This window comes from Colossoma macropomum, unplaced genomic scaffold, assembly GCF_904425465.1.
Source record: "Colossoma macropomum unplaced genomic scaffold, Colossoma_macropomum, whole genome shotgun sequence".
NCBI classification, from domain to species: domain Eukaryota; kingdom Metazoa; phylum Chordata; class Actinopteri; order Characiformes; family Serrasalmidae; genus Colossoma; species Colossoma macropomum.
The window spans coordinates 1173088-1188698 of record NW_023494790.1 but is presented as its reverse complement, the minus strand read 5'-3'; the positions used below and the strand labels follow the sequence as shown (position 1 = coordinate 1188698).

The window sequence follows — 15611 nt, the reverse complement described above, 5'->3', positions numbered from 1 at the left end:
TGGGTCTAATCCTGAGCAGGGTAGCGTTTTGTAAGTAAGTGTGCTTTGCTATGAAGCCAGGAATCTTAGAGACAAAAGTCCAAAAAAAAAAGCTAGTCATATATGAGATCGTGTGGTTCGCTGGGAACAGCACTGTGCCTATGGTCAGGAGGTTGTTGGGTCTAATCCTGATCAGGGTAGCGTTTTGTAAGTAAGTGTGCTTTGCTATGAAGCCAGGAATCTTAGAGACAAAAGTCCAAAAAAAAAAGCTACTCCCTCATGAGATCCTGTGGCTCACTGGTAGATGCTATGCCTCCAAGGTCAGGAGGTTATCGGTTCAAACACCGATCAGGAACTCCAGATCATGGTTGTGGGTGCACATGGTGAAGGGAGTGGTTGGGGTGGAGGATGGGGGGTGATACCCAAGACAAAGGGGGGAGCATATGATGGGCTCCCCCCAGGGGCCCTGGAGTGAAGAAGAGCAGGGGTTATGGATCTCAAAACAAGGTTTCCCACTTAATTTTAAAGTAACTGAAACTGCTTTAATAACTAAGTTTCTAAAAACCAAAGTAGTTTTGTCTTAGTTTTAAAAAACATATTTGTTTCATTAAAGTTGTCACTCATTTCTTCATTCATCTGCTATTTTCTCTTTATTATCATCTGGTAGCCAAGACAGAAACTAGGCTGGTTTTGAACCAGCAACCTCCTGGATGTGAGGCATGGGTTTTCCCACAAAGCCACCAAGTCTTCCTCACCAAGCTTCTTTTTTTTAGGGGGTTTGTCTTGAAGATTGTAGGTCAGCGAAAAGCTCCCAGGTAAGGTCTTCCCATCAATGCTATCAGAACAGACACTCATCAACCCAGGGGTGGTGCCACACCTCCAAAAGTAGTGGAACAAAACACAAAACATATTGTTTCATAAATAAAAAATAAGCAGCTGACTGAGTGACGCAATGCAATTAGGCCACTGACTAAAATTGCCTTTCATGATGTCTTTATAAACCTATTCATAAGTGGGTCGTAACCAGATACACTTACTCAAGTACATGTACTTCTGTAAAATAGTGGTGGATTTTTATTCTTCTGAGTGTTTTCAAGTCATAATGCTTTACTTGAACTTTTACTGAAATGGAGGGTTCTGATTGGCTCTGCAGTTTAGAGAAAGCGGAGGTTTTATGTGACGTCCTGAACTCAAAAAGTCGTGTGGTGTCTTCACAGTACTTTCAAAGGGGGTGGGGCAAATGCTCGTTTGCCACCGTGGTTCCGGCAGCCCTGCATCACCACTTCTTCACCTTATCCTGGGTTAAGATGCTCAAAAACACGAGTGCAGCTCTAGAGGTTGAAATGAAGTGCTTTATGTTTTGAATGTTCTCAGGTGGCTCACTGTGGCGTCACACAGACAAAGTGAGGCTAAGTTTAACTGTAATGGCTATAATGGCCTTTCGTGCTCCTTCAGGAGGAGATCAGTGTTGGGTGAGATGAAGATTGTAAACCAGTTAGATGAATGTGGTCCAGCACCCTCAGTGTGGTGCTTCATGGTTGCACCATTTGTATTGTAGGCCTCAGTCCAGCCACCTGAAGTGTTGCAGCCCTGGGGTCGTATTACAGAAACTTCTTAAGTCTGAAATCTTATGTTTAGTCACCATGACAACTTTAGTTAGGACTGAATTTCGAACAGTATCTATTCCAGAATAACAGCTCCTACCTTCATAATCTCATCATCAACTCCAGATAAGAAAACAGCATCACACAAACATCCTAACTAGACTGAACCTCCTAAATCCTGTCCTAACTTGAGGATGAACCCCAACAGGGTCCTCACTTCTGTTTAAGGTCCGTTTCTATGGTTTTTAGGCAGCTGAGTCAGCAGCATAGTTCACTACCAGCATAATGAGCTCCATTTATCTCTACTGTAAAACGCTGCTTTCACTGTGAGATGATTTTCTTTTCTAACTCTGCGTTTTAAAGATCTCAGACGCTGCAGACTCGATCTCCACCGCCCCTCTGATCACCTTCGTGTGTTAATGTTGATGATGAAATATTACAGTGATAGTGGTGAATAATGAGGAGACGGAGCTGAACGTGTGTCTGTTTATTAGGAGGAGTAACGTTAGCGCGCTCGGCTAAAGCGTTTGGGAAATGGAGACTGAAACTGGGGAGCGGCGACGCTCTGATAAACAGCTTTAGTTTTGTTTGACCTTTTTAAATCTGTAACGGTAGCTAATGTTAGCTGTCCGGCTAACTAGCTTGATTACATGTTTATGTTTCAGCTGTGCATGTATGGTCGGTTGCTAGGCAACAGACACGACAGTCAATTGTCGACTTTGATCGAAGAAGTTAGGATTTCCTGACTGGAGATAAGATGCTGTAAGATAAGATTCCTAAATTAAGATCAGATTTGCTTCTGTAATACAAATCTCATCTTGACCTGTCAGATCTTGAGTTAAGACTAAAGAATAGGACGTTTCTGTGATACGGCCCCAGATCCTCAAACTCCTCATGACTGACTCATCATTACTTCTCAATATATTTCATTAGTTGATCAGATGTTTCATTAGTGTTGGAGCAAATCCTGATTCCTCCAGATTCCTCCAACATTCTTAACTTTGATGTCTTTTAATGTAACAAGTGTATTTCCTTTGAATTTGGAACATTTGTTTTGAGCCATTTTGCACAAAACCTTCACACAATGTGAAGAGCAGCTGTCATTTTCACATTACCAAAGGTTGGCATGTCAAACTGGGGACCTTCCAGGCTAAAGGTCTGTGGAGATCAGCGTCTACCCTCATCTAATGCTCTGAATTCAGTTCATGAAGGCCTTAATCAGCTGATGAGCTGAGTCAGGTGTGTTTAACGAGGCAGCGTGTTGAAGTCTGCAGTGTTTCGGCCCATGAAGACTGGAGCCTGACACACGTGACCTAAAGGAACAAAACCAAATAACCTTCAAACGGTAGAATCTGGCAGTGATTACATTTTGCTGGCAGTTATTTTTCCTTAACAAGTTTGGCACTATAATAAAACCACTGGGTCCAACCTGACCGCCACACTGTAAACACAGAAATCTTGTCCCTGAATATCCACCTATGACGTTTTACATACCAAAAAATACACCTTTTAGAGTTTTATTTATACCTCAGTTAAACAGGTGTAATATGTAAATATATGTAAATGACCTCTCTTCTGCTCTATTTATTATTTTTTGAAACAAACTGGGAATTTCTGAGTGATGATAAACTATTCTGATTAACATTGCTCTGTAAATAAAACCATAACTGTAATTATGCTGTTCACTGAGGACCTGCAGTGTGTTTAACACTGTTCCATTCTTAAAGCTCAATCTGAGTAATAACTAAGACCCGTCACACATACAGAAACAGAAACACTGCATTTCCATCTGTTTTTAATTATTTCATATTTTTCATTATTTTTGGTCAAATTTTGGATGGGCCACTACAGATGATCTACAGATACTTATATTATTAATAGACTTTGTGGTGGTAATTGATTGTCAACATCATTAAGGTTAGGGTTAGGAGTAGGTGTAGGTTTTAACGTGAGGTTAGGATTAGGATTAGGTTTAAAGTCAGGGATTTAATAGAATCTTTCACACGCAGCTTCAAGTTCAGTTGTGTTGAATAGACATTTAGTTGAATATCAGTTAAAGACAGACTGAGCATCTACAAACCATCTACAGTGGACCGTCCAAATAAAGTGATACCTTATTTTTAATGTTTGCCCTTCACTCATTTTTGGAGCGCTGAGTGCAGCTGGAGGCTGAAGCTCCACCTTGTGTCTGTTCTAGTTCATTACAGGTGGCTAACGAGGCTAACTGCCCGTTATTGGTCCAAACAGAATATAAGATGAGAGGAACGTCTGCAGAGTTCATCAAGGTTTCACCATAATTCTGTTCAGATGAATGAAGTAGATTTCCGAGATCCACAGAACACATCTGGGAACAGTTTGCCTTTTTCCGAAACAGTGCTGACCGATATCGATAAAATCCAGTATCGAGATGTTCTTAGAATGGACCACATTATATTTAATCAGCATTAATAAAACTAGAACGATTAAATTAATAAACATTCACCAGAGTTTCTCTGAACTCCCAGGTCGGTCAGGTTTGAGAGCATAATCTGAAAGTTGTTTTTTTTTTGTTTTTTTTTTATTCAGATCTTCTGTGAGTAGAGTGATAACCGTCACTCAGTAAAGTCTTCTGGCACTAGAGGGCGCTTCTGAGCATGTCCAAAATGAATGGAAGTCTATGGAGCTTTTGTACAAAACTGTGATTTGTAAATTTAGTAAAGTTCCTTTTGAACAGAAACATGCACTCATTTCTCAAAACAGAACAGCATGAAATTCTGACACATTTCATTTTTTAGCGCTTTAGAACTCACAGAACTTTCTAACCGTGTCTTATTTACATTCCTGACATCAGTGTATATATAAATTATTTTTTGCAAAAACGTAAAATTCAAGGAAATTCCTGTGAAAAATTAAATATTGAATGAACATTTTTAGCTGTTTTCCTCCATTTACTCATATTCACTGAGGACACCAGCGCCCTCTGCTGATTAGCAGTGACGTTTTCTGATATAACAGGGAAAATACAGCCTTTTAATACTGTATCTTACAGAAGTCCAGAGAGGCCATGAGGCCTGTTGCTACAATTTTCTGGATTGTTATCTTGACATAACAAGTTAAATACCTTGTGATCTCAAGGGAACAACTTTGTTATTCTGAGATCACAAAACTTCTCAATATAACAACTTTAACTCATCTCAAGTTAACAATATTGTTATCTTGATATCACAAGATCAATATAACAATCCAGAAAATTCTAACTACCTCATGGCCTCTCGGGACTTCTGTAGTATCTACACAGGGGAAGAAACATTGTTTGACTGCTTTGCGTGAACATTTTTTTGGTTTATCATCAATGAAACGCAGAGGATAAATCACACAAACGAGCTAAAAGCTGAAGTTAGTAAGGTAGATAACCACCTAGCTAGATAACTGACCTCAGTTTAGCTCCTTTTCTTTGCATAAACTCAACTCTGGTGTCCATTTTGTGCTGAACCGAGTCAGAATCACGGCACTCTCTATATTTCCGTTTGATGGTGGAGGTGATGGATACACTAAGGCTGGCTTTTAGCTGTTTACAGACTAGCAGTCATGACTGGTTGACCCCACAGGGATTCCTAATAGGGAACAGGGTAAAACAAGTTCCGCTATTGTGTTACGGACAGTTATTAACTAAGAAATACAGCCGCTCATATCACTTCAGCCACCACAGACAGGCGAGTCACTTTGGTGAGGATCTTTGTCACAGCTGCCAAGAGGACGAGTCCAGAACTGTTCAGGAACAGAACACATAACAATGCAGGAGTCCGAACTAAAAAAAGGAATAAATGATTTGTGGAAAAATTCCTTCAGAGCTTTTAGAGTAGAATAACGTCAGCCGACATTTTAGCGTGATAAATCGATGCACATGTGAAAATAACTTTAACCAAAACGCTAAATTAGCCATGTTAGCTGGAGATGTTGAAACAGCTCACTAACAGTAAACTAGCTGGCAAAAAGCTGAACACATGTACATGCCAGCAGGGGGCGCCATGTCGTCAGGGTCCGTATTGCCACTGTAGACATTTTACACAAACACCAAATGAACATCTGCTCCCCGCTGAGCTCTCGATCTCTCAGATACCGACAGCTTTAGAGGGAAAATGGAAACTGTTCCTCTGAAAGCGGCTGAAGCAGCAACTTTAAAGCACAGACTGCATTCGGTGTAGCGTCAGTCAGCAGCGCTGAAATGGAGATTCTTTTCACCTATATGACAAACTTTATTCCTTTGTTAATCACACAAACTCGTTTTCCTCTGCTCATCTTCAGCTGACAAACCACTGAAACTGAGATGAGAGGGCACCAGAGGGCGCCCGCGAGAGAGTCCTCAATGAATGGCAGTGAATGGCTGAACAGCTAAAAATGAAAAGTTAAAATAGTTTCTAATCACTCAGAAATTTCCTTTAGTTTTAGGAACTAGAAGGATGGATTTCACTAAATAAACAAAGAAATCTCACCTGTATGTTTCCTTTTTCTACAGTAAACGGGTTTTGGGCAGCAGGACTAACATTACTGCTACTAAGTGCTGATTGGTTGGCAAGCGAAGCAGCTCATTGGCTGTTCGCGCTCACAGACATCATGAACGTACATGAGGCGCCGTTTTCAAACTCATATAACTCGAGTTTAAAAGCTCTTAAATATAAAACAGCGGTGTTAAAATGTTTAATGTTTCAGGAAATTAATGTATTATTTTGTATTAAAAATGTTTCAGCATTTATAAACTGTGATTTTGCTCAAACGCTCCATCTTAACCCATTCATTTTGGACTCGCTCGGGAGCTCCCTCTAGTGTTTGAGAAACCTGAAACACATTACAGAGTGCAACTTATCCTCTCTACAAGTTCTCTGGCGTAACCCTGCAACAAATACGTCCAGCAGAAAAATGCAGAAAAGGGAAAAGAGCCTACAATTGTATGATTTGTATTAGTGCAATGCATGCTGGGTTTTATAGTGAGAGATGGACGAAAACATGAAAATAACAAAATTATGAACTCTGTCAAACCGATGAGGCTGAGAGATGCAGTGCTGCGCTACAGAACATCACTTAATATGATAAATAACATATTAAACTCATTAATATATAAATATATCCCTCAGTTCTTCTAGGTTTACTCAGTTTTTTTCTTATTTGTTTGTTTTTCTCGCACACACAAAGATCAAGGGCATGTCAAACTGTGTTTTTTTGTCATTGTGAAATGAAGTTAGCACTAAACACTTTAACCCTTTCCTGTTCGCCAACAAAAACCCCCAAAAAACTGAAAAACCTGAAACAAAAATGAAGAATCTGAGGATGAAACATCGTCAACTCAGCCACACGAGTCCCACAGAGTCCGCGTGCCTCGGCTGAGGAAACGTCCCTGTGTTTATTTGTTTATTTGTTCTTCTTTACCTGTCAGAGCACAGACTGGTGTTTCAGTACGTACTGAAGCACAAATTCATGCAGTAAACAAGCCTGAAATATGAAGACAAACCAACAAAAACAACAAACACAAAACAGCGAACACAAAAACCCACACGGGTCGGATCAGAAGTGTCTCTTTTATTTTGAACTGCACTGACTGCTAAATGTTCACCTTGTACAAGAAACAAATACAAATACTCACGCTAAAAACAAAAACAAACAAACAAATAAACAAAACCAAAAAAGAAAAGAGTCATACTGCTGGCTGCCTGGTTTTCCGCTAGTGTCGCTCTAAGCGTGGTTCTGATTTTGCTCTCACTCTGAACAGGACGGCCCACAGAAGCTGGCCTTCATCATCCGAACAAACAGAACAGAGGAGGAGGAGGAGAAGGGGAGAGAGAGAGAGAGAGAGAGAGAGAGAGAGAAGGGGAGGGAGAGAGAGAGAGAGAGAGAGAGAGAGAGAGAGAGAGAGAGAGAGAGAGGAAAGAAAAGCTGGAAGGGTCACATCAGACTATGGGAAGAGGAACATTTATCTAAGCAATACAAATCTATCAGGACTGCAAAACTTCATTTTTTTATTTTCCAAACACCAAAAAAACCGCGAGAGTCTGCTTTATAAAAATACCACAACAGGGAGGGAGGAAGAAGGAAAGAGGAGGAAAGAGAAAACAGTCAGACTACCTCAACTCTTTAGGTTAACTCTGCTTTTTTTCTTATTTTTTTCATTTTTTCTCGCACACACAAAAATTTCGGAGCAAAAAAAAAATGCAAAAAAGTGTTTGTGTGTGTTTTTTTTCCTGAGTCATTGTGGAATGAAGTTAGCGCTAAACACTTTAACCCTTTCCTGTTCGTTCTGGTTTCCAACGGCAACAAAAAAAACCCAAAAAACTGAAAAACCTGAAACAAAACTGAAGAATCTGAGGATGAAACATCGTCAACTCAGCCACACGAGCTGGAAAAGAGTCCCGCAGAGTCAGTGTGCCTCGGCTGAGGAAACGTCCTTGTGTTTATTCGTTGTTGAAAAACGTCAACGTTGATGCGGAAGTGGATTTTACCGTCCTGGCGTCGACGCAGGCGTCGATCACCGGCAGCGTTCAGCATTTAGCATCAGCTAAACATGTGGCTCTGGAACAGAGTCAGAAAAGAAGAAGAACGAGCTTCAAAACCGCCTCAGCGAACAAAGAAACGGGGAAAAAATAGTCGTTTTTCTGTTTTCTTCGAGTCCACAGCTCTGCTTTGTATCCACAGGGTCAACTGAGTCCAGCAGGACCTGGAAGAGTCGCTCGTCTAGTGTGGGTTAGTATCAGCGGACAGTCCGTCGCCTTCAAGCAGTGGATATTCAGTTTATTTGGTCAACAATTTGGCTAAAACACACGCAAACTCGATGTACGGTCCTTGGCCAGACTGTACGAACTGATGGACGGATGGATGCATGTGGCCAGGAAAGGGCTAACGGCCGCTCTGTGGATCACCTGCTGGTGGGCAATCGCTTTCTTTTTTTTGTTTCCTCCTTTTTTTCTGATGTCCGATAAATATATATATAGATATACTTTATAACCACTTCTTTACTTAGCTTCATTCTTTCACACTGAAGAGAAGGAAAAAGAAAAAGGGCCTAAAACGAGGAAAAAAAACAAAAACAACACTTCAAACTAACAGTGGGAGGAAGTGGGCGGGGCTTATGGAAGGGAACGTGGTCCAGTTCGCCCCTTAGCAGTTTCTCAGAGCTCTCCCGCTAGTGGATGGGAAAGTGGGTCGTCCAATCAGACGTGAGGAGAGGAGGGGGCAGGGCGTCGCTTCGCTTCCTCCAATTATATTCGAGCCACATCCGTTTTCCCAAAGAGGATAAAAAAAATATACTGAACAAGAGAAACAAAAACAAACAAAAAAAAGTTGAATAGAAAGTTTTCTGTTGAGCAGTCCCGAGAAGTGAGCTGCAGAGTGAGTGTGTGTGTGTGTGTGTGTGTGTGTGTGTGTGTGTGCGATCATAGTCTCTTGGTCCCGGAAGGTGGGTGGTTTTCACTGAAAAGATGCTGGGATACATGTTGCCATGCCAACGGCTGCCAGTGTGCATGTATGTGTGTGTGTGGAAGAGAACAATACACCTGTAACAATGTAGATTCAGCGCTGTGCAGAAGTCAGAGACCACCCTCCGTTTCTTTAAGTCCAAACGGCTATTAAAGCACAAGTTACGCATTTTTCAGACGTTTCCGAGGTGATTAGCTGAGATAATCCACTTGTATAAGGAAAGAGAAAGACAAAGGAATTATAAAAAAAAAAGTTTCCAAAACTGGGGCCAGATTCACGAAAGTGTCTTAAGAAAGAAAACTGGTGACACTTTATTTGGACGGTCCACTGTAGGTGCTTTATAAATGCTCAGTCAGCCTTTCAATAACATTTAACTAAATACCCATCAAATTCAACACAACTTGCAGCTCAGTGTGAAAGAGTTTATTAAATCTGTCCCTAAACCCTAAACCTAACCCTAACCTTAACCTCAGGGCAAAACCGACATCTACTCCTAACCCTGACCCTGACCTTAACGCTGTTGATAATCAACTGAGGAGCACCAGGAAGACTGTTAATGATTTAAGCAGATCTAGAGCATCAATAGTGGACCATCTAAATAAAGTGAGACCAGAAAATTTCCCTAAATGTGTTTTTTTAACTTAATTCTTAAAAAAGTGACGAAAAAAAAGACGTTATTCTTCAAATAACTTCTTAAGAATTATTTTCTTTTCTTTTCTTGAAAATATGTTCTTACATGTTTTCCTAACCTTATGACAGCCTCACACTGTCTCGGGCTGTGAGGGTTGAGAAGTTGAGCGTCTAAATTAATCATTTTATCTGCTCCTCGTCCTCGTCTCTCGCTTTCCGCCGTCACCCCACAATTACTGCATTTTACCAGGAGGATTTTTTCCTGTTGGCTGTTTTTCCACCAGAGATTTTGTTTGCTAAAACTGTTTAAATGCTTGTTTTTTCCTCCAGTTTGCTCCTCTGAGTGGATTAAACTAAATAACAGAAATAACAGTTCATATAAATTCAAAATGTATCTCGTGTTGTTTATGGTATGTGCTAAAATGCAACACAGACGACATAAGAAAACAATTTTCCTAAGAAAATAATTATCTTTAGAGAAACACGTCTTTGTGTTTGTCTTAAGAACCTTCGCAAGTGTCTTCTTAAGAAATTTTGGTAACACTACTGTAGGGTGCTGTTCATAAGGCTACATGACACCTACATAAGCTTGTCATGACAACTGACATAATCTCACTTACATGTTTATAAATGTTTATTCCAATAGACGTCATCTGTCATAAAGGCTACTTAAGCTAACTTGGATCAAAATTGGTAAATGTAACCTTTATAGCGAATGATGTCTATTGGAATAAGCATTTATAAACATTTATGTATGGTTATGTCAGTTGTCATGACAACAAGCTTATGTAGGTTTCATGTAGCTTTATGAACAGCACCCTACAGCAAAGTGTTACCGACTTTTTCGTGAATCCGGCCCCTGGAGTTCAGACTGATTAACAGCTACAGAGAAAATGTGGCTCCTAACAACCACCTGGAAGAGCTGGTCGACCCCAAAACTGCCCCCATCAGATAAACAGCACTTAAAGCTTTCATCTCTGAGAGAGAGGAGAAAATCAAGCTGATCAGATCTGAAAACATCCACAGGTGTTTCTGTCCATCCTTCCACTGTGAGAAGACGACTCAGCGCTGTGGGTCTGAAAGGATGTGTAGCTGATCAAGAAGAACCTCACTGAGAAAAGGAGACGGACACATCAAACAAAGAAGCTGAACGATGGACTGACCACCCCAGAGTCCAGACCTCAACACCACTGAATGTGTTTGATTACTTCAGAAAATCATCAACCAGCTTCTAAGACTGAACTTTGGAGGTAAGAGAGGTAAAAAGTGGACACTAAATCATGAAAAATACACTGCATTTAATGGCTGTTTTGACCGCATGTTAAATAAACAAAAGGTGGTCTCTGACTTTCGCACAGCACTCCATTAGAGTGTGTTTAAGAGGTTGTGCATTTGTCTATGTGTATGTGCTACATGAGTGTGTTTGTATATGTGTGAAAGGAAGCAGTGTGTGTGTGTGTGTGTGTGTGTGTGTGTGTGTGTGTGTGTGTGTGTGTGTGTGTGGTGCTATTGCTCTGTGAGATGTTCTCTGCTCTCTCCAAGTTTGGATGGTTGGTTGGGGGAGGGGGCCTGGGAGGGGTGTGTTCCTGATGGTAGTGAGTGGGGTACAGGGACCCCGCCTGGCACCATGCCCTCCAGCGCACCAGGGAGGCCCCCCGGCGCCACCCCAACCATGCCCGGCGGAAACCTAAACACACACAGAGGTCAGAGATCAAAGCCGGGTCAGTCACAGATCAGTCAGAGGTGAACATGAGGGTCAGTGGGGGCATTTCACCAAGCAGGAGTTCCCAGTAACTCAAAGGGCCCATTTCCTGGCTAGTTCAGGTCCAGAACGTCACACTCCTCCTCCAGGCTTTTGTTCCAACTAAAGGCTTTCTAATGACGAGAACTGCTGCTCAGTAACATCTTCCGGGTTGGTCAGACACTAGAGGGCGCTGCCGAGTGAGTCCAAAATGAAAGGGTTGCTATGCGCTGCAAAAACTGGTATCTTGTCAAGTAAAATGATCTTAAATCTACTCAATAAATCTAATATTTCTCCTGGTGAGATTGTTGTAAGCTTATTTTAAGATTATTTAACTTATTTCCAAACATTTTTGACTTTAAGTAAATTGATCACTATATTGGAAAAATAATTTGCCTCGTTTTAGAAATGTGCTTGAAACCAGCAAAATTATCTCATGATTTTTGACCATTTTTCTTGATAAACTTACTTAAACCAGGTAAAAATGTCCAGAAAAAAGCTAAATAATCTTGAAATAAGTGCACAACTATCTCAGAAATATTACATAGATCAACAAGAATTAAGACGATTTCACTTGACAAGATATTATTTTGTTCAATGTGGAGCTGAGCAGACAATCCCCACTTTGGGCTCAGGCCTGAGTCACACATGCTACGTCTGCGTGGCGTTGGCGCTACAGCTGGAACACACCGGTCTTAAATTCATACAGCGTTTGAGCTGCGGAGCAGTCAGACAGTTACACAGACACTCCTGTTTCCAGATGGATAAATAGACACTTCAGTCACTCTGATCAAATAATTTATAAAAGTACACAGTATGTGTTTAGTTCTCCATTTGGAGGGGAAACCATCTCACAGAGGCTTCAGGGCTTAAAAAGGCACTTAAAATATGAGGCACAGCTCCAAAAGTCAGTATGGACATTTACACAGTCGACCTGAGATTAAATAACACTTTTCCTTTATGATTCTCTGATTTTTCTCTTTTTATCCTGTTTCATAGTCGCTCTGCATCTGGAAAACAGCTCAGCACAAAAACCAAACTTTTAACCATTTTTAAGATAAAACAATATTTTCAAGAGGTTTAACTCAGGATTTTGTATAAAACAGATTCATATTTACTTTTTATATCATTAACTTTATACTACATTTAAAAAATTACTGTATTTTATTGTAAAATTAATTTGTCAGAGATTTTGGTCACTGGTATTTTCAGGACTCTTATTCTACATTTTAACACAGTATTCTCAGCTCTATTAAACTGCCTCTTTGGGTCGAGGCTCATCAGAGAGGAAGCGTCTCAAGGCATTAGAAGGCGAGTCACTATATTTCATTAATTTATTAATAATTCTGTTGATCAGGCAGCTCATAACTTCTGTCACTGGTGTTTTGTGCTTTAATGACTGGGTAATAAATTTAGTCAAAATAATGCCAAATGTATGATTTTTATTACTGATTTTAAATACACAAGGTCACCTGACCAACAATGAGTCAGCCAGTTTACAGAATCCTCCGTTTTAACCAGAAAGTCACTGGAGTCACCGTCACTGGAGTTACACCATATTCATACAACACCAGTGACTGTAGAATGTTTGAACTGAGCTCTCCTTTCAGCATGTATGATAATAGGAGATGTTAATGGACACATTAAGATCATTTAGTTTTGGGATGAAAGAAACATGTATCCCCCTGAATTCCCACTCCAAATGGAGGACGACCCGTATTCGTTTATCCTGGACAGCATTCTGACTTCTGATTAGGCAAAAGTTTCAAGCCTGGTAGACCAACCAGAAAATCTGTCTGCAGCACAGAGTGTTTAACTAGTATTTCGCCATGAATTCAATAAAATAAAAAAAGAGTTTTTATACAGTTTTCTATTTAATTTTCAGTGATTTTCATAGCTTATTTCAGTGTATTTTGCTGCGAGACGTGTGCGGTCTGTTCTCTAAACACAGTGCTGCCTCACGCCGCAGACGCAGTAAGTGTGAATCAAGTTATCCAGCTTACTGAGAAATCCTGCTTATTAATTCAGTCCAATTCGTGAGTGTTCTGTGTTCAGTAACGGAGCCAAAGCAGCACTGCTGATCATCTCTGGGGAGAAAACACGCTTCACCTGTCCACTCCGTCTGAACACAACATCAAAGTGACTCCTGAGTAAATTAAAATCAAAGCAGAAGTGCAAAAAAAAAAAGAGTACAAAGACAACAGAGCAGCATGAGCCGAGACCAGACATGTGCAGGGTGCACTAACGTTGACTGAAAAAATGAGTCGTGAAAAATAAAAGGTAAATGTTTACTATCCAAAACAAAACTAGCCAAATCACACAAAAAGAGAGCAGAAGTGGTGGAGAAAGAGGAGTGGGAGAACTAAGCCCTATTTGAGCTGGATTAGTTTTACCAGAGGAGGTCTGGAGGTGTAATTTGCGATCTGACTGGCCGATTCGTACTGGATAAAGTATCTGCTGATTACCCTGAATTACCCCCAGGGTCGTACCGTAACAGCCTGGACATTCACGCCAGCATTGAGGTTAAAATTAAACAGGTCCAATTAACTTCCAGTTAATGTCAGATAGAACAGCATTAGACTAGTAAAGTGGGCTCGTTAAGCTAACACATCCACTACAGAGAACACAAGGGGAACTCCACCAACTGTTCAAAATTTGGTTTGGTGTAAAATGGTTCAGATGTCTTTACAGTGGTGGTGATAGGAACCAGGGGTCGCCATGACTACAACACAAATATAGACATTTTATTTACTATCCAGAACCACCAGTGAACCTACACGAGTCTTCTGAGTTTATATGGAATGTTGATGATGGTGATAAATCTGAAAAAGTGGGATTATTTTGCCTCAACACCCTGCATGTACCTCCTCACAATTAACATACCCTAAAAAAACCCTTTTTAGGCCAAAACACTCTCAAAATTATTGTAGAACAGTGTCTCCGACTTCAGGCAGCGTATTTCGTGTAACAACTTCCTGTGAGGGAGATTTTAGAGGTGTTAAACTCTTCAGACGTCTGGTTCCGGAAATGTGCATAAGTGTGTTCTCTGTAGAGGATATGAAAACTTATTCACACAAAAAAAAACACTTCTGCATGCTGCTGTACTTTCAAGATATTTCATTTTCCTTCTCTTTCTACTCAGCTAAAATGATGTAGATTACAGCAGTGCATGTTGAATTTGAGGATAAAGGAACTGTGCCGAGCCTCATCTCAGCGGTTAAAACTCGAACACGACTACAGTTATTCGCTCTGGAATCATTACTCGACAGATTTAAGCAGCGTTGGGACAGGATAAGATCTGCACAGGGTGTTGGGTAATGTAGTTTAAGCACAGGACATCTAATGTTTATGACATATTTGTATACAATAAATCCTACTATAAATTACAGAGATGGGAGCGGCTGCTTAATTTACGCATCACACCAAAAAAAGCTACATAAGCTATATTTAAGCAGTAGAACCCGAGAGGGAGTGTTATCATGAAATAACATTGCGGCTGTGATGTTATTGGTGATAACACACTCCTCGAGTGTTCTACTGCTTTAATACAACAGTTAAATAAATACAGTAATAAATTAATAAACTGGGCCGTGAACGCGGCGTTTAATATGTTTTAATGTTCGCAGTTCCTTCACCAAATTAGAGTTCCTTAACGAGCAGCTTGTTGCTACGTCAGAGTAACGAGCTCCGCCCACTCGCTGCACAGCCGGCAGTTCGTTCTCCAGCTCCTCACACTAAATTCCCAAACTGTCATCACCACTGAGCAGCTTTTCAGTCGGCAGCTGTGACAGAAGAACAGCTGAACAACCTGGAATCAGCCAGAAATGAACCCAACACCATTCGCCAAACGTGTAGTCTGATCTTCAGAGTCTGACCAAATCAGACTGAGCCATAAAACTGACCCAATATCAAGTTCAGCTCAGTTTTGTCAGTTTTTGCCAGATCAGTATTAATGTTGTTTTGTTCCAGCCAGTCTGTAAAGCATCTTACAGCCCATTTAGTTTGGCGAATGGTGTTGGGTTCATTTCTGGCTGATTCCAGGTTGTTCAGCTGTTCTTCTGTCACAGCTGCCGACTGAAAAGCTGCTCAGTGGTGACGACAGTTTGGGAATTTAGTGTCGTCTCATCTTCAGAGTCTGACCAAATCGGCTGTCGGTCAAATGTGATCTTAAAAGTGTCCGTTTTCTGTTTGTGGTGAAGTAAGAAGTAAAAATG

General features: G+C 40.7%; 1 protein-coding gene across 1 annotated transcript in view; it reads right to left on the bottom strand.

Moving 5' to 3' along the window:
- Nucleotides 1-7116: 7116 nt before the first annotated feature.
- The window catches only part of ctbp2l (C-terminal binding protein 2, like), a 65773-nt gene continuing 57278 nt past the window's right edge, over nt 7117-15611 (bottom strand). Inside the window, 1 exon segment of the mRNA XM_036571867.1 lies at nt 7117-11343. Within this exon segment, the coding sequence (XP_036427760.1) occupies nt 11163-11343 (181 nt within the window). The 3' untranslated portion in view covers nt 7117-11162.